The 25,242-nt window shown below is 38.2% G+C and overlaps 2 protein-coding genes across 2 annotated transcripts in view; one reads left to right on the top strand and one right to left on the bottom strand.

Moving 5' to 3' along the window:
* The window catches only part of LOC132649330 (aldo-keto reductase family 1 member C1-like), a 298,798-nt gene that overhangs the window by 267,159 nt on the left and 6,397 nt on the right, over window positions 1–25,242 (bottom strand). The window lies entirely within an intron of this gene.
* Window positions 646–24,677, top strand: LOC110540933 (estradiol 17 beta-dehydrogenase 5). The gene is given in 8 exon segments (XM_060372946.1): window positions 646–792; window positions 10,177–10,314; window positions 12,616–12,732; window positions 15,656–15,778; window positions 17,683–17,792; window positions 18,302–18,467; window positions 22,335–22,417; window positions 24,418–24,677. Coding segments are annotated over 8 exon segments (864 nt in total). The 5' UTR covers window positions 646–708; the 3' UTR covers window positions 24,461–24,677.

The raw sequence follows: 25,242 nt of genomic DNA on the forward strand, positions 1-25,242 counted from the left end.
ATGCATGGAAGAGTCTAATAAGGATGTATTTTAAAAATATTAGTCCTTTCTGAGTCATCATGTAGCCTGCTTCCTTCCATTCCCTTTCTCCCCTCCCTTCTGCTTCCTTCCCTTTTCTCTCTGTCTTTGTTTTTTCCTTCTGTGGTGCTTGAAATGAACCCGATATCATACACATGATAAACAAGGTTTTTGCCACTGAGCTGCATTCCCAGCTTTTAGTTATCTTAAGACTTTCTCATTCATGAAAATTTGGAGTTGGAGAGATGGATCAGAGATTGAGAGCGAGCACCAACTGTTTTTTTTTCCCCCAGAGGACCTGGGTTTGATCACCAACACCCACATGGCAGCTAACAACTATATGTAACTCCATTTCCAGGGGCTTGTATGTACTTCGCTGATCTTCATGAGCACCAGACACACATGTGGTGCACACAGATATCATATATGCATATGTGTGTAAGTATGTGTATATGTATATTAACAGGCAAAATACCCATAAACATAAAATAAGAATAAATAAATCACAATGATTTAAAGTAAATGAACTTGTTCCAGTTTCCTCTTTAGTTTGCAGAGCTGATTTCATTTATTTTCTCAGTTTGCATTGGTTATTCATTACAAGAAAATCTAGGGCTATTCCAAGCATTTATTTGCTGTCCTGTATGGGAAGAAGAAATGGTAACATCTTAGTTGGAGGACCGAGAAGCCATGAATTCTAAGCAGCAGACAGTGAGACTAAGTGATGGCCACTTCATCCCTATTCTGGGCTTTGGCACCTATGCACCTCAAGAGGTAATGGCAGAAGTTGGGCTGGAGGGTTCAAACACAAAGAGAGCTTGGATAGGTGGGTCTGACATGGTGTGTGCAGTCATTGGGTTTTGAGTGATCCTGTGGGGCTAACCTGTTCCTCTCTTTTACTGTACTTGACAGATGGTACTCAGCATGGGGGGCTGATCCAAAAGCTTGCCCCCAGATTATTGTGGGCACTAGTTTTTTTTCTTCCATTCATCTCTATTCCAATTAGGTAGAAATACTAAAAACAAGCTAGCAAGAGCACTGCTTGATGAACACTGATACTGAGGATGTTTTTAAAAAGTGCTTGTCCACTCCCACAAAGGCAGATATCCTACAGAACAGGTGTAAGTGGGAGTGGGCACATGGCAGTGGGAGCTGGCAGTGGGCAGGGGTAGGAGATGTTCATTGGTTTGTTTCTTTGGGCTTTGAACTGAGGACATGGGAACATTCCAACAGCAGGTGGGGTTCTTACCTGTTCTCTCTATGCATACATACATATATATATATATATATATATATATATATATATATATATATTTACATATCCAGGATTTTAGTATGCACAATGTTTTCATTTCCTAACATTGGGTGAAGGCTTCTTCACGCTATCTTATGATCCTTTCATGATTGAATGTGCATGTGGTGGCTGTACTGTAATGAAGTCAACCATTTGCTTACCAGTGGATCTTTTTTAAATTGAAAATAAAAAATAAGGGGGCGGAGCCAAGATGGCGACTAGCACACACAGTTTCTGAGCAGTGGGATACCTGATCTTCTGAGTTGGAGAATGGAAGGACCCCCAACCCAGGAAAACCACAGCGAGGCTTTCTGAACACCAGAGAACATCGCAGGAGGTAAAAACTTTGGCCTCCGGTCACCCGGAGACTTCCTTGGGGAGGGAGAGAAAAGATCCTTTGTTCTTGCTGCACTCCCTTCCCCCAGACCTCCTTCCTCCTCGGCACAGCGGCACAGCTGACTCATCTTTCTCAGCGCAGACCTAACTGCCTGGGGTATACAACCGCTGAGACGGAGCCCCAACCACTTTAGCGGCAGACAAAAGCCAGCAGTACGTACCCCGGAGTCCCAGATTCGCACAGCGGCTGCACCATCCTCCCAGGGCGCGAATCTGCTAGACGCCATACTAGCTCCGCAGGATCGCCATCACTGGATGGTACGGCCCGCCCAATCCCACAGTGACAGAGAATACGCTATATACTCATCAAACCAGGCAGAAACGTCATACAACCTGGACACACCAGGCACTGGGCCTCCCAAGCTTGGAGAGTACAACAAAGAGACCCCAGGACTTCCCAGAAAGCATTGGGACTAGCGACCCAGTCTCCAGTTACAGCGGGACGTGGCAGCAGAGCAGCACTGAACTGGCAGGGCACCACAGCCCTCCAGTTTAAGACTAACCAGGGCCAAACCAGAGAACAGAGAGCCTGATTACCCCATCCCTGCTGAAGTGACCACCCTGAAATCTCCAGCTGCAGCAAGACCTCAGAACCTGGCAGTGACAGCAGCACAGAACTGGCGGAACACATCAAAGAAGCAGGGCCAAACCAGAGAGCAGAGAGCCCCGGATACCACGATCTCGGCCAAGAGACCTGCCTGTAAGTGAGTGCACCCTTGAGAATCTGCAGTTCCCCAGATCCTGGGTCCTTCTAAATCAGAAGCCAGGCATCGAACCCCCCTCCCACCCACATACCCACTTTGGGAAACAGAGGGGCACTAGGGACATTGAAGTTCCTGCCCTGTGGGCCTGATTGAGGAGCTAAGACAGTTAATACCAGAAATTGCGCTGCGATCATCATTAGCGCCTGCGACATATACAGTACAGAGCCCCTCCCACACACTCAAGGGTTCAACATTAGCCATCACTCTGTCCCTCGAGAAACTCATCCACGCACACTTACACACACAGACACACACGCGTGCGCGCGCACACACATGCTTACATTTGCCCCGTTTGCGCCTGCGTACTTTCCTCCCACAGGTACAGCTAGTCCTCAGCACACGCTGAGAGTGCTCAGCTTCCTGAAGAACTCTCCAGACACCAGAGAGAGACAGCACCAGTCTGATCTGCAGAATCCAAAAACAAACAGGGAAGGTTTCAGATAAGCCAATGGCCAGAGGTAGGCGAAAGAACACTTCCAACATAAATCAGGACATCATGACTTCACCAGCAAACCCCAAAATCGATGGATACACCAATTCAGCAGAAGCACAGGAAAATGATTTTAAAGCCATGCTTGCCCAATTATTTGAGGCTCATAAGGAGGAAATGAACAAGTCTTTCAAAGAGATGGCCAGTCAATTGGAGGCAAAGAAAGAAGAAATAGACAATATCCTTAAAGAAACACAGGCAAACATAGCCAAACAAATAGATACACAAGTAGAGGAAAAATTAGTGGCATATAAGAAGGAAATGAAAAAAGAAATAGAGGCCATCGTAGAGAGACAGGAATCCAAAATCGAACACATGAAAGAAATGGTGCAAGGCATGAAAACAGAATTAGAATCAATAAAGAAAACACAAAATGAGAAAACCCTTGAGCTGGAGAACTTGGAGAAAAGATCAGGAACCACAAAAGTAAGCATCACCAACAGAATACAAGAGATGGAAGAGAGAATCTCTGGAGCTGAAGACACACTTGCAGAAATGGATACTTCTCTCAAAGAAAAAGTAAAATCAGAAAAGTTCCATTCACAAAATATCCAAGAAATCAAGGATGCTATGAAAAGACAAAATCTAAGAATAATAGGAATTCACGAAAAAGAAGACTCCAGACTCCAAGGTCCAGAAAATATTTTCAAGAAAATCATAGAAGAAAATTTTCCCAACTTAAAGAAAGAGATGTCCATAAATATACAAGAGGCTTACAGAACTCCAAATAGACTAGACCAGAAAAGAAACACATCACGTCACATCATAGTCAAAACACTAAATCTACAGAACAAAGAAAAGATATTAAAAGCAGCAAGGGAAAAAGGCCAAGTAACATATGAAGGTAGACCGATCAGAATCACGCCGGACTTCTCATCAGAAACTATGAAAGCCAGAAGGGCCTGGGCAAGTATCATGGAGACTCTAAGAGATCACAAATGTCAACCCAGACTACTATACCCTGCAAAGCTTTCAATCAACATAGATGGAGAAAACAAAATATTCCATGACAAAACTAAATTTATACAATATCTACACAGCAAACCATCCCTACAGAAGATACTAGAAGGAAAACTCCAATCCAATGAAAACAAATTCACCCAAGCAAACAGGGCATACAGATAATATCCCAACAAAAATGAAAAGAAAACAAGCAATGAATCAAAGTTAGATCATCGACTCCATTACAAAAGGAACTAACATGCATTGGTCACTATTATCTATCAATATAAATGGACTCAACTCACCAATAAAAAGACACAGGCTAACAGAATGGTTAAGGAAACAGGATCCAACATTCTGTTGCATCCAAGAAACACACCTATGCAACAAAGACAAACACTACCTCAGAGTAAAGGGCTGGAAAACTGTTTTTCAAGCAAACGGTTCCAGAAAACAAGCTGGAGTAGCCATCCTAATATCTAATAAAATAGACTTTCAACCCAAGTTAATGAAAAAAGATAAGGAGGGCCACTATATTCTCATCAAAGGAAAAATCCACCAAGAGGACATCACAATCTTGAATATCTATGCCCCAAATACAAGAGCACCGACATTCGTAAATGAAACATTATTAAAGCTTAAATCATACATTGATCCTAATACCTTAATAGTGGGAGACTTCAACACTCCACTCTCACCAAGGGACAGATCAACTAGACAGACACCAAATAGGGAAATAAAAGCACTCACAGAATCCCTAAATCAAATGGACCTAATAGACGTCTACAGATCATTTCACCCAAACTCAAAAGAGTACACCTTCTTTTCAGCACCCCATGGAACCTTTTCCAAAATAGACCATATAGTGGGCCACAAAGCAAGCCTCAACAGATACAAAAGGATTGAAATAATCCCTTGTATACTATCTGACCACCATGGACTAAAGCTCGACCTCAACAACAACAGAAACAACAAAAAGCCGACACGCACATGGAAACTAAACAACTTACTACTCAATGACAGCTGGGTTAAGGAAGAAATAAAGAAAGAAATTAAAGACTTCCTAGAATTCAATGAAAAGGAAGGCACAACATACCCAAATTTATGGGACACACTGAAAGCAGTGCTCAGAGGAAAATTTATAGCACTAAGTGCCTGCAAGAAGAAATTCGTAACATCACATACAAACAACTTACTGGCCCAACTGAAAACCCTAGAACAAAAAGAAGCAGATACACCCAAAAGGAGCAGACGGCTGGAAATAATCAAACTAAGGGCTGAAATCAATCAACTAGAAACAAATAAAACTATCCAAAGAATCAATGAAACAAAAAGCTGGTTCTTTGAGAAAATCAACAAGATAGACAAACCCTTAGCCAAACTAACTAAAAAGCAGAGAGAAACTATCCAGATCAGCAAAATCAGAAATGAAAATGGGGACATAACCACAGACATTGAGGAAATCCAAACAATTATTAGGTCATACTACAAAAGCCTATATGCCACAAAATTTGAGAATCTAAATGAAATGGATAATTTTCTTGAAAGATTCCATCTACCAAAACTAAGTCAAGATCAGGTAGAAAGACTGAATAGCCCTATATCTCCCAAGGAAATCGAAGCAGTCATTAACAGTCTCCCCTCCAAAAAAAGCCCTGGACCAGATGGCTTCAGCGCAGAATTCTACAAGACCTTCAAAGAAGTGCTAACTCCAATTCTCCTCAAGCTATTCCACAAAATAGAAACAGAAGGAACACTACCAAACTCATTCTATGAAGCCACAGTCACCTTAATACCTAAACCACACAAAGACCCAACAAAAAAAGAGAACTTTAGGCCTATATCTCTTATGAACATTGACGCAAAAATACTCAATAAAATACTTGCAAACTGAATCCAAGAACACATCAAAGATATCATCCACCATGACCAAGTAGGCTTCATCCCAGGCATGCAAGGGTGGTTCAACATACGGAAATCCATCAATGTAATCCACTACATAAACAAACTGAAGGAGAAAAACCACATGATCATCTCCTTAGATGCCGAAAAAGCATTTGACAAAGTCCAACACCCATTCATGTTTAAAGTCTTGGAGAGATCAGGGATACAAGGCACATACCTAAACATAGTAAAGGCAATATATAGCAAGCCTATAGCTAACATCAAACTCAATGGAGAGAAACTTAAATCAATCCCACTGAAATCAGGGACAAGACAAGGCTGTCCATTGTCCCCATATCTCTTCAACATAGTACTTGAAGTCCTAGCCAGAGCAATAAGACAACTAAAGGAGATCAAGGGGATACAAATCGGAAAGGAAGAGGTCAAAGTGTCACTATTTGCAGATGATATGATAGTATACATGAGCGACCCCAAAAATTCAACCAGAGAACTCCTTCAGCTGATAAACACCTTCAGCAAAGTGGCAGGATACAAAATCAACTCAAAAAAATCAGAAGCCCTCCTATATACCAAAGACAAAAAGGCTGAGAAAGAAATTAGGGAAACAACACCCTTCACAATAGCCACTAATAACATAAAGTACCTTGGTGTGACCCTAACCAAGCAAGTGAAAGACCTGTTTGAGAAAAACTTCAAGTCTCTGAAGAAAGAAATCGAAGAAGATATCAGAAGATGGAAAGATCTCCCGTGCTCATGGATTGGTAGGATTAACATTGTGAAAATGGCCATACTGCCAAAAGCAATCTACAGATTCAATGCAATTCCCATCAAAATACCAACTCAATTCTTTACAGACCTTGAAAAAAAGATTCTCAGTTTCATATGGAGAAACAAAAAACCCAGAATCTCCAAAACGATCCTGTACAACAACAGATCATCTGGAGGTATCTCCATTCCTGATCTCAAGCTGTACTACAGGGCAACAGTAATAAAAACTGCATGGTACTGGCATAGAAACAGAAAGGAGGATCAATGGAACCGCATAGAAGACCCAGAAATAAATCCACACACCTATGAATACTCGATATTCGACAAAGAAGCCAATTCCATTCAATGGAAAAAAGACAGCATCTTCAACAAATGGTGCTGGACCAACTGGATGTCTACATGCAGAAAAATGAAAATAGATCCATATTTATCACCCTGCACAAAACTAAAGTCAAAGTGGATCAAGGACCTCAACATAAAACCAGATACCCTAAATCAATTGGAAAAAAAAGTGGGGAAGAGCCTAGAACTCATTGGCACAGGAGACAACTTCCTGAACAGAACACCAACAGCACAGGCTCTAAGAGCAACAATCAATAAATGGGACCTCATGAAACTGAAAAGTTTCTGTAAAGCAAAGGATACCGTCATCAAAACAAAACGACTGCCTACAGATTGGGAAAGAATCTTCACTAACCCTTTATCTGACAGAGGACTAATATCCAGTATATACAAAGAACTAAAGAAGCTGAAAAGCAGCAATCCAAGTAATCCAATTAAAAAATGGGGAACAGAGCTAAACAGAGAATTCTCGACAGAGGAATATCGAATGGCAGAAAAACACTTAAAGAAATGCTCATCCTCATTAGCCATCAGGGAAATGCAAATCAAAACGACCCTGAGATATCACCTTACACCCATCAGAATGGCCAAGATGAAAAACTCAAGTGACAACACATGCTGGAGAGGTTGTGGAGAAAGGGGAACCCTGCTCCACTGCTGGTGGGAATGTAAACTGGTACAACCACTCTGGAAAGCTATCTGGCGCTTTCTAAGACAAATAGGAATAGTGCTTCCTCCAGACCCAGCTATACCACTGCTAGGTATATACCCAAAGTTTGTTCAAGTACACAAAAAGGACACTTGCTCAACCATGTTTATAGCAGCTCTATTTGTAATAGCCAGAACCTGGAAACAACCCAGATGTCCATCAACGGTGGAATGGGTACAGAAATTGTGGTATTTTTATACAATGGAATACTACTCAGCAATCAAAAAGGAGGAAATCATGAAATTTGCAGGCAAATGGTGGGATCTAGAAAAGATCATTCTGAGTGAAATATCCCAGAAGGAGAAAGACAAACATGGGATATACTCACTTATATAGACCTATAAGATATGATAAACATAATGAAATCTATACACCTAAAAAAGATAATCAATTGAGCGGACATGGGGTAAGATGATCAATCCTCGTTTAGAAAGACAGATGGGATGTTCATTGAATGTATGACAGGAGTCTACTGAGCGCATCTGAAAGACTCTAACTAGCAGTGTTTTCAAAGCAAAGACTCATGACCAAACCTTTGGCAGAGTACAGGGAATCATAAGAAAGAAGGGGAGTTAGTCTGATGGGGAAAGGATAGGAGCTCCACAAGGACCAAATATATCTGGGCACAGGGTCTTTTCTGAGACTGACATTCAACCAAGGACCATGTATGGATATAACCTAGAACCTCCACTCAGATGTAGCCTGTGGTAGCTCAGTAACCAATTGGTTTCCCAAAGTGAGGGGAACAGGGACTATTTCTAACAGGAACTCGATGACTGGCTCTTTGGTCTCCCCACCCCCGAAGGGAGGAGCAGGCCTGTTAGGCCACAGAGGAGGGCTTTGCAGCCAGTCCTGAAGATACCTGATAAAACAGGATCAGATGAATGGGGAGGAGGTCCTCCCCATCAGTGGACTCGGAAAGGGGCACGGTGGAGATGAGGGAGGGAGGGAGGGACTGGGAGGGAATGAGGGATCGGGACACGGCTGGGATACAGAGTTAATAAAATGTAACTGATAAAAAAAAATAAAATAAATAAAAAAAAAGAAAAAAAATAAAATCAATGAAACTCTTAAAAAAAGTGCTTGTCAGTCACTTGCAATTCTTCTGTTGAGATGTGTGTTTGTATATTTACTCATTTTAAAACTGCACTGTTCTTGTTCATGTGCTGGTTAGTTTTATGTCAACTTGACACAAGCTAAAATCCTCTGATAGGAGGGAACATCAATTAAGAAAATGCCTCCATAAGACCTAGTTGTAGGGAATTTTCTAAATTAGTGACTGAGTGGAAGCATCCAGTCCACTGTGAATGATACCATCACTGAGTTGGTAGTCCTTGGTTCCATCAGAAAGCAGGAAGAGCAAGCAAAAAGGAAAAGCCAGTAAGCAGCACTCCTCCATGACCTTTGCATCACCTCCTCCCTGCAGAAGGAGTTTCTTGAGTTTCTGCCTTGACTTTCCTGAAAGATGGAGTGTGACCTGAGAGTTATAAGATTAAATAAACCCTTTTCTCTACAAATTACATTTGGTTACGTTTTTTTATCATAGGAATAGATACTCTAAGTCAATGAACATTGGAGAAAAATATTCTACTTTTTCCTGAATTCCTCAATTTTATGTTGCAATAGAAACGTCCTGATATGTTTACTAAATTTCCTTTTCATTTTCATTCTTTAACTATGGATGTTCTATATCTTTAATTCAAAGTTATTCAACAATACAAAAACCACGTAATTTCTACTTCAGTCACAATTCCCACAAAAATAAGAAATTGTAGCTTAGAAGAGGGTGTGCCCCTGAATTTTTCAGTACAATGTTCTTAATTTTCTACATATGGATCTCTGCCTCTGCATACACATCTTGCTGATAGTTTTTACTTTTGTTATGCAGATAAAATGGCTGTGTAAAAAGACTTTACATCACACTATTGAACTGTATGCTCAAATTCCTTTTGGGAAACTGAACTTTAGATGATCCTTAGAGATACTGATATCTTTTGATTTCATAATAGGAATGAAAGCTTTCCATGAACTGCCTGTGTAAACTGTAGGGCTCATATGTATGCATATGCTTTCATCTGGGATGCATTATGTCAGGGTAGTTATGTAATAAGCTACAAATGGACATCTTAGAAATGAAGACTCTAAAATGTTTCTGTTTAAACACTTGCATCACTGCAAATTTGGTGTTAGAGACTTCTTCTATAGGGTTTCTCCTTTCTGTGGTCTCATGTCCTTTTTCCCTGTGTAAATTTTGTGGCTTCATCTACCTAAGAATTCTTCCAGCAAATATCAGTTCCTAGGGTGCCAGTGGAAACCCTAGTGCCAAAGATTAATCTGAAATTGACAAAAGTGGTTCCTGGGGTGTCCTACTATTGTGACTCAGTGGGGCAGGTACAGGCAACCTTGGTTGGATTCTTCACTGGAAATGGACACCTCGCAGAAGGCATAGGGATACTCGATGCTGAACAAAAGGTGTTGCCCTTGCTGTTGTTCCTTCAATTCCTATGTCGTATCTATCTGTAAATGTTGCTTTTGGTTGCGATTTTAGGTACCGAAGAGTAAGGCTACAGAAGCCACCAAAATAGCTATAGACACTGGTTTCCGACATATTGATTCTGCTGCTATATATCAAAATGAAGAGGAAATAGGCACCGTGAAGAGGGAGGATATATTTTACACAACAAAGGTATTGGGCACATGGTGTGCAATGAATGGGCTGTGTTGTGTCAAAATAATCTTTCTCTGATTAAGGCAGTGAATGTTGGTGAAATGCACAAATTGGCTCATATTGTTGCATACAATGCTAAACACAAAGAAAGCTGGTAGCTTTAGTGTTCTCATCAATGTCTTTATATTCATCAGTGGAATGTTAACTATCTTCTTTTCTGAGTCTCAGTTCACCAGAGTTTGATTTAGAATGAACTAGAAAACTGTTTTGTTCCCCTTTTGATTGCCTGAGTACTATAAAAATTTCTCATCGCTCTGAACACTATTTCTGTCTTTCATCAGTAAGATACAATATTATAAGAAAGACTTTGTGTTAAATAAAATATAAGTAACTAATATTTCTTCTCCTATATCTAGGAAATAAACAGATGTTCAAAGTACTTTCCATAATATATATAAATTACCCATGATTTCTTCCAGTTTTGGTTGGCCAACCACATTAGACTTCTATTTTCCTCAGCAAATATTTTGTTTTCATACATGGAAAATAAATTCTAGAAAAATAATATGAAAATGCATTCACAAGTTAGCAGTTATAATCATTATTTATCATTAGATAATGTATATAATTGTGGCTCCTACTTTTCTGTGACTGGGACCATCACCAAAACATGCTGAGTAATATGTTGTGCTCCAATGTTATGCTGGCTATGAAGTCACTAGGCAATGGGAGTAATTCAGCTCAATAATAGTTTCATGGACCGCCACTGTATTTGTGATTCATTGCTACCCAAAACTTTGTTATGTAGCACATGATCATGTGTTCTATTGCTGTGTTTTGGGGTTTCTTTCCTAATCAGTTTCTTATGAAAAACAAATTGCACATGTTCTTCAATTTTTTGTTTTTTTCCAAATTTAAAAAAATTCTTTATTAATTACACTTTTTTCACTCTGTATCCTCCCTATGGTTCTCTCCCTCCTCCCGTCCCATTCCCTACATTTTAAAGCCTCACATATATAAATAAAGTAGATATTAATTTTTTTGTTGTTACTGGAGGACATGATTTCAATGTGAGAGGTCAGAGCATGTCAATATGTTGATTTTTTAATATTCTTACTTATTTAAAATCCTTGGAGTGACACTGTTCTTTATGCCGCTTTACTAAAAGGAAATTGGAATATAGAAACTGGAAATCCCTACATCTTAATCTTATCCTACAATAATATTTCACATTCTTCGCAAATGCAAGCTCTCTAACTAGCAAAATTGCCTAACAATTTATAGCTTGTATTTTCTTCTCCAATGTATGATTCAAAACTTATTTATTTATTGTAAGTGTATTAGTTTCTTGACTACATAGATGTATGTGTACCATGAGTAAGTCTGGTACCAGAAGGGAACATCAGCTCCTCTATAACTAGAGTTAAAGAATATTGTGAGCTATGATGTGTGGGTACTGGGAGGCCAAATATGGGTTATCTACAAGAGGAGCAAGTACTCTCTTGCTAACACTTCTCTAACTCTCCATGGGTTATTTTAAGTTTGCACACTTTGATTCAGCTTCTCTTTATATAGAAATAGCTGCATTGCTTCTTGTTTCTGTGAAGGTTAGTGAAGCTTGAAAGCACACATGGCAATCAATCATTGCTATGTTAGCCATTTTACTAAAAAGACTCATGACTTAAAGTTAACACCAACCAAGAATTCAGAGTCAGAAAATGCAGGCCACCCAATTTTGCTGCTGGTAATACACTTTGTTATTCTAGAAAGAGTTCAAATGGCCATTTAGACCTAGAGGAGCACAAAGCATTATATTGTAGAGAACAATTCCTTCATTGCTGCTGTTTTTTAATAAAGTGGCTGTTCCCATAGTGTTCTTGGAAACCCTGGGACATCCCCAAGATACTCAGACAGGGGTAGTGAGATTATTTACATTGTAAACAGTAGTTCAGGGTGAGGTAAGAGTTCCTACATATACATTAACCAAACACCACACATCATAATAAATTATATGTATGAACAATAATAGTATATTAGAATCTTTAAGTCTTTTATACATTATGAAATATAATGTTGATGGTAAACTATTATTACTTGATGGAAGTTTTGAGACTTGAGTAGTTTTCTAGATTAACTCACACAAAAAAATATTTAGGAGAGTTCATGTCTTGATTAGACAGAAAAAATTCAAAAGGAAAATGTTTGTTTGTTTTTTTTTTCCTCGCAATTGGCAATGTCACACCATTCTCTGTGTTAGGTAAAGTAATACTGAGCAAACTCTTGAAATTTGATGTCAGCTCCATTTTTCACCTGTCATATCTTTGGGTTACTTTTCATTGTCCAGAACTGGTGCAACTTTGCTTGGAATAGTCACTGAAGAAACTCCAGTTGGATTATGTGGACCTGTATCTCATACATTTTCCAACATTTCTGAAGGTATGTGGTTTGGATCACCAAAACAAAAATCACCTCTAATGTTAGCATTTAATTTTTGAAAATACTTCAAATATTTTACACAATGAGTTGATAGCATTATATAAATGAAAATTTCAGTTTGGTACTTTAAATAGTCTTAAAAAGTGTCTCTGCCTTTCAATTCCTGACCTATGTATTATTATAAATTTTCTTATTTTTTATTATTTAATTAAATCACTTTATAGCCTGATAGCAGCCTCCCCTTTCCTCTCCTCCCTGTCTCACCCTCATACTCCTCTCTCTTATTCCTCCTCCCCTTCTTCTCAGAGAAGGAGAGGCTCCTCATAGGTACCAACCCACACTGGCATATCAAGTCACAGCAGGACTAAGTGTATCCTCTCCCACTGAGGCCAGACAAAGCATTCCAGCTAGGGGAAAGTGATCCAAAGGCAGGCAACAAAGTCAGTGAGAGTCTCACTCTAAATGTTAGGGGACTCACATGATGACCAAGCTGCACATCTGCTACAGAGGGACTAGGGTTAGAGGTTCAGTCTCTGTGAAGCCCCATTAGGCCAGGTTAGTTTACTCTGCAGATTTTCTTGTGGTGTCCTTGACCCCTGTGACTCCTCAGTCCTTCCTCCCACTCTTCTGAGATTGACCCATTGTTTGTCTGTGGGTCTCTGCTCCTGTTTCTTTTCTTTCTTTCTTTTTTTTTTCTGTTGCTAGATGAAGCCTCTCAGTAGACAGTTATGCTAGGTTCTTGTCTGCAATCATATCAAAGTATTATTAATAGTGTCAGGGGTTGGCTCTGTCCCATAGGGTGAGTTTCAAGTTGGGCCTGCCATTGGTTGGCCTTTCCCTCAATCTCTGCTCCAACTTTATCACCACAATTCTTGTAGGCAGGACTAATATTTGGTTGTAAATTTTATGGATGGGTTGATATCTTCCTCTTTTTACTGGAAGTCTAACCTGGCTATAGGTGGTGGCAACCTCAGGCTCTTTATCTCCCACTGCTAGGAGTCTCAGCTAGTGTCACTCCCAGAGACCCCCTGGAGGCTCCCCCATCTTGCTTAAGGTTCTTAAAAGTTGTTTTTGGTTTATATATGTGAGTGTTTGGTATGCATGTGTGTCTTGTACCATGCCTGTGTTTATTCCTGAGCAAAGAAGATGGAATTGAATCCTCTGGGATAAGAGTTATAAACAGTTATGAGCTGCCACATGGGTACTGAAAACTCGACCTGTGTCCTTTGGAAGAACAGCAAATGCTCTTAACCTTTGAGCAATCTCTCCAGCTCCAGATTTGCTCAGTTTTTATTCCAGTCATTTCTATTGGTGACATATTTAGCCTTGATATAGTTTGAAATTCTAGTTCTTTGACATGTGTTGGCTTCTTTTACTTTACATCATCTAAGTAGTTTTTAAAATAGAGCAGTCTAAGTCTGGAGAGATGGCTCAGTGTGTAAGAGCATTTGCTGGCCTTGCTGAGGACATTAGTTCAGTTTCCAGCTCCTACTTCAGGTAACTAATAATTGCCTGTAGCTCCAGCTCCAGGGGACCTTACTCCTTCTTCCGGCCTTTGTCTGCTCTTTCATGGATGTGATATGTACAGACACAAAGATACACACAGAGACACAAAGCCATACACACACACACACCACAGAAAGAAAACAATGAAACAAAACCCAGCAACCCTGTCTACTCATCATTTGTTTACTTGCTAGGCCTGAAGCACCCATAAGTGTGTGGAAGAATGATTATTTGCCATGGGCCAATAATGGAGTTTGTTCGTGGTGGAAATCACTGCCATATTCTTGCCAAATTCCTAAGTGAGAGTGACATTGAATAGAAATTAAAGTTAAATCAAATTAGTCTAAGTACCTTGAAGTAATTTATTAAGTTATTAAAAATTAAGTTAAAAAACACTAGGATCAGAGGAAAGGGGAGGAGGATCTCGCTTTTCAGTGGACTGGGAGAGGGACACAGGTGGGGAAGAGAGAGGGTGGGATTGGGATGGGAATAGGGAGGGATGTACAGGGGGGATACAAAGTGAATAAACTGTAATTAATAAAAATTAAAAAATAAAAAACACTATGGCACAGAAGGACTTTCTTTATTCTTTACAACTCTACATTGAAAACATATGCCAACTGTTAAATGCAGTATATGATTCACACATCTGCTGCTGAGTTCTATTTACAGCCCTGTCTTCCTCAGTGAGCTTTGTTAATGTGAGGAAATGCATTTGTTGAGCGATTACTTTAACATTTGTCTGTCTACCGGCCAGGAGAGAATTATTTTCCAAGAGATGAGGATGGCAAGTTCATCCTTGACACAGTGGATTTCTGTGCCACCTGGGAAGTGAGTACTTGGATTAGAGAGCACACCCCAGAAGTTCAGAGAGGGAGTGGAGGGTCAGAATTTGAGGCAGCGAGGTGTGAATCTATGTTGTAAAAACTAATGGTTTTTATAAGGGCTTAAGATTTGGGGACCATCCATGACTGTGATATAATTGAAATGAAGGGGTGTTTGCCTGAAATGATGATGATGAGTCTAACTAAGGATAGCTCAGGGTCCTCTTGATAGTTGATACTATCATTTTCCTTACTGTTCTCATTTTTACTAAGAAGTAATGCCAGGAGGTTTAATTTTTGTTTCCTTAGAGTGTTCCCTCTAGCATTATAGTTTTTTCATTTAATAATTTAACTATTTCTGTTTTATGTTCATTGGTGATTGCCCACATGCCTGTGTGAGATATGTCTCTGTGAGGGTGTCAGATCCCATGGAACTAGAGTTACAGATAGTTGTGAGCCACCATGCAGGTATTGGGAATTGAACCCAGATCCTTTGGAAGAGCAGCTAGTGCTCTTAGCCCTCAAACCATTTCTCCAGCCCCAAGATTTTTCACTTACATTAGTTTATATTTTGGCATATTTTTCCTCCCTAGGCCATGGAGAAGTGTAAGGATGCAGGTTTGACCAAGTCCATCGGGGTGTCCAACTTCAACCGCAGGCAGTTGGAGAAAATCCTGAACAAGCCTGGGCTCAAGTACAAGCCTGTGTGCAACCAGGTGGGGATTCTCAGCCACTCACCTTTTTTCATTCCTTTCTTCCTCTGGCTGCTGCCAGGTACCAATTGGGGAGAAGAATAACATTAAAAACTTTGAGTGAAGCTTAGAGGATACCTAATTCATCAGCATCCTTCAATTTCTCTGGTTTCCACCATCAAGTAAAACATGAAAGCACATTTGTTGTGTCCACACTTTGCTCCCAGTTCATTTTTCAGCAACATTAATGGTAATAGTAAAGTTTCTTTACCGTAAACTGTGATCTAAATCATACTCATTTTTGGTATATGTGTCATGACCAATTTTTCATGTCATATTTGAGAATCTATCAATGATTTTTCTCTAAGTTAGTCATTTATTTGTGATTTGGGAATCATATGTTTCATTTTTAATTACTTTATTGACATTTCTTACCTGAGACATCCTTTGAAAAATTCAGTTTAGTAAAATTATTCCTACAAGGCAGAGAAAGTTTAATGATCTCCATAATCAGTGTTTTGAGAAAGAAAGCTGCTATAGTGATTGCCAATGACTGGCAATATGGCTTTGCTTTTTATGTGTGTTTTTCACTTACATCTTCCATTTCCTTTCTTCCTTGCAAATTCTCTCATATACTGAACTTTATCTCTTCAAATTCAGTTCATAAGCCTTTATTTTGATTATTGTTCTAAACACACATATGTATGTATGTGTGTTTGAACATACACATATGTATATGTAAATTAATGAATACAGCCTGCTTAGTCTGTGTAATGTTACTTGTATGTTCTATAGAATGGTTGTTTGGTAGCATTTAACTGATTGGCATGCCCTGCACAGGGGAAGCCTATTTCTCCTACTCTCAGAATTCCTTAGTTGCCTGTGGTTCTTTTTGGGCTTTACAAAGAAATAATCTATTTATTTATTTATTTATTGCATGTATTGGAATTGATTTTTCTTATTTTTCCTTTTAATGTGGAGATATGAGTAAATGAAGCTATTAGGACGTTCACACAACTATTTTTTTTCTTTCCTTTATGGATAACTATGAATTGTAGTTTTAGGGTTTTTTTTTTTGTTGTTGTTTAAATAATCAAAATTCAGTCCTACATGTAGAATCAGTCATGACTCCCCAAAGGAAAAACATATATTTGCTTTCCTTCATCAAGCAATATATAGAGCTCACTCACCTCAGAAATGTTACTTCTCTGTTCCCTGCAATATAAGTACTGATTTTAGCTGTAAACCTGGAGCAATTAATGGGAGTAATGGGTGAGGAGGAGGAAGCAGATGAAGGATAAATATGCTCAAAATATGTAACATACCTTATGAAAATGGAACTGAAATTGCTCACTGTTTGGAATGAATATAAAACAATTAAATTATCTAATCAAGGACCTACCAAGCCAGCTCAGTTGGTGAAGGGTCTTGTCTTCACGCCCTTTCATTCCTGGTACTCACACATGTTGTCTTTTGAGTATTACACAATCATTGTGATATGCACACAAGCATCTACCTCTCCACAAAATACACAAAAATATAAAGTGTATCTTACTATGAAGACATTTATATTTTTTCTTTTTCCCTCATCTTTTTCTTTCTTCCTCATATTCTGCTGGGGGTTTTGTTTGTTTGTTTGTTTGTTTGTTTGTTTTTGAAGACACAGTCTCTCTCTGTAGCTCATGTTGGCCTGAAGCTTATTAGAACCTAGAATGGCCTCAAGTTTATTGCAATCTTCCTGATTCACCCTCCTAAAATGCTGGGTTAAAGGGATGAGTCATCATATCAGGCCTGATAGTGACATATTCAATTCAGACTTCATCACGTGGGCTAAACTAACTCACCTTTTAATATTTTTAACATTTCTTCTTTACATTGAATGTGGAATTTTATATGATTTTGTATGTTTCTATTTCATCCATCTATAGGTAGAATGCCATCCTTATCTCAACCAGGGAAAACATCTCGATTTCTGCAAGTCAAAAGATATTGTTCTGGTTGCTTACAGTGCTCTGGGAAGCCACCGTGAAAAACAATGGTAATATGGACAATGAGAAACAAACCAAAGGAAAACAGTGAATAATTAAAAAAACAAAAACAAAAACAAAAAAACCTTACAACACAGTTTTTTGTTTGTTTGCTTTGCTTTTGTTTTTGTTTTTTTTCTCTTTCTTTCTTCTTTCTTTTTGTTTTGAAGACAGGGTTTCTCTGTGTAGTCTTGGCTGTCCTGGACTCACTTTGTAGACCAGGCTAGCCCGAACTCACAGAGATATACCTGTCTCTGCCTCCGTGAGTGCTGGGATTACAGGTGTGCACCACCATGCCTGGCTACAACACCATTTTTTATACTTCATTCTGAACATGAACTGAAAACAGGAAGAAGTTTCATTACAGGGAGTGTAAAAAAAATCATAATGGCTTTATAATTCTATGCATTTAATTTGGAATACACTGACCTACATATCAATCTGTATTAGATGTATTAGAAGTCTGCTAACAAACTAAATGTTTAGGAGAAGGAATTTAACATTCCTGTCTTTCTTGTAGGGTGGACCAGACCTCCCCCATTCTTTTGGATGACCCAGTCCTTGGTTCCATGGCAAAAAAATACAAGCGAACTCCAGCCCTGATTGCCCTTCGCTACCAACTGCAGCGTGGGGTTGTGGTCCTGGCCAAGAGTTTCACTGAGCAGAGGATAAAAGAGAATATGCAGGTGATGAGATGCTGTGGATTTTATGGATCTACACAGAATTGTCCTGTGTACCTTGTTGTTAGTCCTATAACCCAAGCCAGTATCCTTTACATTTCCTGTGCGTCCATGCTCTAAGGGCATCTCTGGAGGGCTTAAATCCTGTTCTGCAGAGACCACACTTATTACAGTTAGATTTTTATCTAGCCTCTCATTGGTAACTTACCCTTAAGTGAGTGGATGCTCTTTTCTTCATTTTCTGAACCAAGGCCACTGAGAGTAGTAGAGTTTCATTCTTCAAATTACATGTGGTTCACTTTGTATTTTCCTGTGCAGACTTACAGGACTATTAACAATAGTCAGGAAATATTCAGTTTGAATGTATTTGTTGTCAACTGGTTTTTCACATCTTGGCTCCTTTGAGAGTGATTGTCTGCTCAGTTCAAATAAGAGATCATTAATGGCATGCCACTGATCATGCTAAAATCTACCCACACCTACTTACAAAGTCTTCATGAAAAGCCACTTATCAGTTCATTAGTTTAAGGTTAGAGATATGTGTAGACTGATCGTTCTGAGTCAGGTTGTTCTAATCTTGCCTAGGCTCTCTCGTGTTCTGTAGTGAAGTTGCCTGTGTATTTGACGAACAGTGAGATGTTTGCTCCAGGATACAGATTGCACTGTTCTTAGAGGAGCTGGTTTCTCCTCCCCGTACTGTTATCTTCCAGCTGATCACCTTGTATAATCTCCAGGTAGTTTCTGAACTCTATAGAGTTTTGTTCATGTCTAATCTTAATATCAGCCGCACCATTCCTTCTTCTAAATATAACTGAGTTCCTAAGATATACAGCAACAATTTCTTCCACATCCTAATATGATCAGCTCTAAATTACTGAAGACACATGGAGGTGGAGATGTTCTTGTGGTCTGTCTATATCATTTTTGTATTCTGTAAAGTCATTGGTCTTCCATTTTGCTTCTGTTGAAATACCTCATTCCCGAATCTACATTTTCCCCATTATTTTAAACACTATCATGATCCCTTTTCTACATTATTCAGATTCTTCTTGGCTTTCTTTTGTGGTTAAATGGTGTTACACTTTCCTGTGTGAAACACATCTACCTTCTTCTCCAGTATCTTCAAAATCATCTCTCTCTATCCTTTCCAGCTTATCTTTAAGTTCATCAGAATTATACTTGTATAATTTCAAACACTGAATAAAACATACTCTAGGACAAAAAATTTATTAACAATGAGCCTATTTCTGTAGTTATTCCTATCACCAATTAATACATTTTCTTTTGTTTAAAAAGTCCATCTTCCAGATATCCTAACTCTCATTTTATTCTTTATGGATTATTCTATTATAAGAACTTCTGATCAGTTTGCTAGTTTCCCCTCAGAGTAAGGATTTGTTTGTAAAGATTGATATTGCATTGAAGTTGTTTATTATTTTGCAGACAATAGCTTTTTGGCAGTACTGAGGTGTTCCATTCACAATGATAATAGAAATTTCCATTCACTGAAGTAGTTTTCTTAATGCCTTGCCAACTTCTAGAAGTTACAAACCAAGGATTTTGTATATATTCTATTCTTTATTATTGAGTCATAAAAGCATATTTTATTACTGATAACTTTCTTTTATTATTTTAGTAGCTTCCAAATGTGCAAAAAACCTGAATTTCGCAAGAAGGGTCTGTTATTTAATATTATTGTTATTATTATTCTTTTCAAGACAAGGTTTTTCTGTGTGGCCTTGGCTGTCCTGGACTTGCTTTGTTGACCAGGCTGGCCTCGAACTCACAGAGATCTGCCTCCCTCTGCCTCCATGAGTGCTGAAATTACAAGCATGTGCCACCATCCTGGCCTAACACAATTAACTTAAAGGAAATTTTAAGCATTTTCTCTTGGTATTATTCAGAGAACTTTTGGTTTCATGAGCCAATTGTTTCCATTTGTCAACAATAGGAGATGGTCCTTTTTATTAAGTTGACCACATTTTATATAAAGCGATTTTCTTGATGACACTTCTCTGAAGATTAATTATTAATATTTGTAGAAGTCTTACTTTGAAGTACATTTAAATGACATTTTTATATTCTACTTGCTCATGTTTTAGGCAAAAACATGTGTCAATGAAACTGTTTAATTAGAGTCAGCCAGCACTTCTTCCTCTGACAATCTTTCTGCCTTGTCCTTCACATAGCTGAACCTTGAGGGGAGGGGTTCAAAGAAGATGCTCTCATGTAGGCTTACATGCCCTAAGTCTTTTACTGTCTGCACACTTTATAAGTCTGGGTCTTATGATAATTACTAACTACTTCAAGAAGAAGCTTCTCCCATGATGGCTGAATGATGCTCTGATCTATGGGCACAGAAATATGTCATTATGAGTCACTTTTTGCCATATTCCAGACACAATTGGGCTGTTATATATATATATATATATATATATATATATATATATATATATGTCCAAATATCTATGAATTCACAGAGACTGTGGCAGCATGTGAAAGAACTGCATATCTAGGCCAAACACAAGAAAACAAACAAAAAAACAAAACAAAAAAAAAACAACCCTTCAGAATTAAAATGGGAAAGTGGACCCAAAATCTCACTTCTAACCAGTTAGAAGCTTTGTGCAATGGATAACTGCTGAAAAAGAGAAAATCAGTTTTCTTCAATGACTGTCACTGAGTAAATCACCTACACTACAGGGCAGGCCCCATGCTCAGGAGTAATTGACCAACATAAAATGAACACAATAGCTTTTTTTTCTGAGATGTGTTTCATTTTGTGTTGATATATTTTGTCTTATTTATCTTTAGTTTATTTTGATCTTTTATTTATTTATTTATTTATTAAAAAGATGAAATTGGGAAGGTAGGCAGGGGAGAGCATTCTAGAAGGAGTTGGGGGATGGTAAAACATGACCAGAAATATTGTGTGAAAAAATTTAATTTCAAACAATAAATTTATCAATGAAAATTACTGAATTACATTAAACATGTAAATGACTGTGCTTAGTTTGTTTAGGACCTTATAGGATCATGATTACTGTCATATTTGGAATCACAGTGTGTTTGTTTCTTCCTCAGGTTATTTGTTAATGCTTTTGTGTGTGAGAGTGACATTTCAATTCAGGAATTAATTTCCAGAATTTCCCCACCTGGCATTCATCACTTATTTAAATGTTTTGTTGGTGTTGTTTTTGGAAACCTTTGTAAAATTTTTATTTATATATTTCTTTATTACAATTTATTCACTTTGTATCCTCATTGCAGCCCCTCCCCCTCCCTTGTCTCCTCTCAGTCCCACCCACTCTTCCTCTCCTCCCCCATGCCCTTTACCTAGAATCCCTATAGGGGAGGACCTCCTTGCCTTCTACTGATCCTAGCTTATCAGGTCTCATCAAGGCTGGCTGTATCATCTTCCTCTGTGGCCTGGGAAGCCTGCACTCTCCTTCCCAGGGGGAGGTGATCAAAGAGTTAGCCACTGAATTCATGTCAGAGACAGCCCCTGTTCCCCTTACTAGAGAAACCACTTGGAAGCCTTATGGAGGAAGAGGGAGACTGAAAGACCTGGAGGGGAAAGGAACTCCACAAGGAGAACAATATAGCAAAAAATACCTGGGCCCAGGGGGGCCTGCAAAGACCAATACTCCAACTAAGGAACATACATGGAGAAGACCTGGACCCTTTGTTCAAAGGAAGCAGAATGGCTTCTCAGTTTCCAAGTTACTTAAATGTTTTGATGAATATGTGTTTGCTTTCTTGATTTCTTGAATATATTAAACATTTTATCTGTTCAGTGTTTAGCACTTGGAATTGAAAGACTGGCAAATATGCCAGGTAAATTTAACAATGCAGTTTCTATTTGTATGACAGGTCTTTGAATTTCAGTTGACTTCAGAGGACATGAGCATCCTTGATGGCCTGAATAAAAATATCTGATACATAGCTGCTTCTGAGTAAGTAATTTCAGTAAACGTGTTTTACTCAAATCTTTCTTTCTTTCTTTTTTTTCGAGGTTAATATAACGTAAATTTTAGTAGTTCTTTTTACTGAAGCAAAAAGTCCAGAGGACATGTTATATCAGGGAAGAGACAAAAGTTTTAGCAAATATTTCTGGCCTTTTGTGAATTCTGTCCTCTGCGACAGAACAGGAGGAGTGGCCCCATGGCTCAAACCGAGCTATTACTGAGGTTACTGTGCAAATCCTATTTTATGGAAAGCTCTGTGTCATCAGTGTTGAAAGATTTGGAGCCTTCATTTAGGCTTTTGAGTTTGTCCTGTGATTCACACTTCAGGAATTTCAACAAGCCTGGTGAGGCATTTTCAGTTCAACAGCATGTCATTTTCCCTATCACTTGCTTAATCCCTAATTATTTTAAACATGTGATCACCAATGTTGTGTTGTCTATTTTTTTCTGTTGAAATTGTTCATTGTATTCAGATATTTAATATTTTCCATGGTTTAAAAAACTCTACTTCCTTTATATTATTCTTTTTGCCCAGGTCTTCACCACTGTGTTTATATTGATAATGACTGGCTTGATGGATTCTGTAATTCACTTTTATATCAAGTTTTCATGAGATTCAAGTTTTCTGGAATATTGAGATCTCAATGTTGAAGATTAAGAAGTTATGGAGAATAAGGTTACAGCATGCATGCACATCACAGTTTCCCTGCTGAAGTACTTTTAGTCAACAAGAAAGCTTACTCTTCCTTTTTGCAACATATATCTTACAAATTTGAGGTAGAAGATGTATATATAATATAATTATAATATGTATAAAATCAATGGGAAAAGAAATTTAATAGGTATTTCTCCTATGGGGAAATTACTTCAAGAGGATATAAATATAAGAATTTGTGAAAATTGATGAGCTAAATGTACAATGAATATAACAAAAATTGCCAGTATATTTTATCATTATTAATACTTTTATTATTATGAAGAAAAGGGAAGAAAAACAGGTATATATTACAAACAGACTGAGCACCAAGGAATCATGTAGAAAATTAATACATATTCATATATTATCCTTTTATAGCTTGAGTGACTACTAATATGGTGATTTTCTATAGTTGTCATTGTGGATACAGTTTTTCAGCTCATAACACAATAAACTTTAACTTATCTTTTGTGTGTTTCTTTGAATGGTATCATCATGGATGTGTCTGTATGAGTGAATGAGGGTACGTGAATGTATCATTGCATGCATCCGGTGGTCAGAGGACAATGGTGGCTTTCCTCTTCCCCTTCACCTTGTTTGAGACAAAGTATCTTGTTTCCACTGTGTATGCCAGGCTGCTTGTGAGTTTTCAGGAAATTTGTCTCCAATTCCCAACTCATTACAAAGAGCTATTACAGATGGATGCTAACTTGCCCAACTTTATATGGGTGCTGGGAATCCAACTCATATCCCATATTTACACTGAAAGTATGTTCTCCACTCAGCCATGTCTCTAACATTATTTCTATTTCTGAATCAACACTAGTATATTGCATGTAGTAGTCAGCTAACAAGTAAAAGATCAATTAGGGAAGTTGAAATGAAATTGAAACTATGTTCTATACCGTACTGAAGTATTTCTTAATGCAGAGTGTGTAGCTTTGGTGTGCAGAGGTTTGTTCTTTTCAAAGCAAGGTGATCTGTTTTCATTGAGAAATTAAAAGAACTGATTATATTTTTTGTTTGTTTTTTGATAGATATATATTTGACCATTTGACTCTCTGTTTTTGTTTTTGTTGTGTGTGTGTATGTGTGTGTGTGTGTGTGTGTGTGTGTGTGTAAGTCATAGGGCAGAAAGCATGATATGAACTATTTAGTTTTTGTTTAATCATTTATAAAATAATGCTTAAGGTAGACTATGAATTGCTAGCATATCAATTTTTGTATTTTTACACTAAGAAAAACTTCAGAGGAGTAACTCAAAACTAAGATGATCTATTTGTCTTTCTAGCTTTAAAGGCCACCCTGATTTTCCATTTTGGGATGAATACTAACATGAAGGCCTGTGGCCTGTGTCATGCCTTGTGTTAGAAGTCACTGCATATTAATGGTAATGAGCAAGGCTGTTCAAATGGTTATGACTCCATATGTCACCCTAAGCCATACTTCTGAACAATTCTGGCTCTGGGAATCTGAGTCACAGGCAAGCAAAGAAAAGAAGTAAATATTTCTTCTGTCTGATTAGAAATAAAAGAATAATTTTCTTCAGCATTTATCTTTGCTAGTTTTTATTATTCAAAATTTTTACTTTCTCCTGACCCATTTGGATCCAAAAGATTTGCTTAGAAACATGTTCAAGGGACTCAATCATAAAAGACATTTTACAAATATATCTGTGATGGTGAATGGAATTATCATCCTCTTGGAAGTAAGAATTAGCAAATATTTATTAATAAGTTTCTCTCTAGCATAGCAAGGAATAAGGAAGCATATGTTGTGTAGTAGAGAAAGTGAACCATACATAGGAAAGGTGAGCTTGAATCTCAGTGTTTCTCTAGGAACCTAGACAATGAAGTATCCTTGTGGAAGCATTGATGGGAGATGAGGGGAAACCACCCTTCAAGGAACATAGACTCTGATGAAGGAAAGATCTAGGAAAGACATACTGAGCAAATCTCTTCTTGGAAAATATAGATCAATAACCTTTGGAAAGCATACCTAATAAACGTATGAGTTGTATGCAGTACAACCTCAGTCTGGTGATTTACATCAAATTCAGGGAATGAAATGTGCCCAGGAAAAGCAATCATGTGTAGGAATACTTATTTAAACTATT

The sequence above is a fragment of the Meriones unguiculatus genome, chromosome 19 (genome assembly GCF_030254825.1).
Source record: "Meriones unguiculatus strain TT.TT164.6M chromosome 19, Bangor_MerUng_6.1, whole genome shotgun sequence".
In the NCBI taxonomy this organism is placed as follows: domain Eukaryota; kingdom Metazoa; phylum Chordata; class Mammalia; order Rodentia; family Muridae; genus Meriones; species Meriones unguiculatus.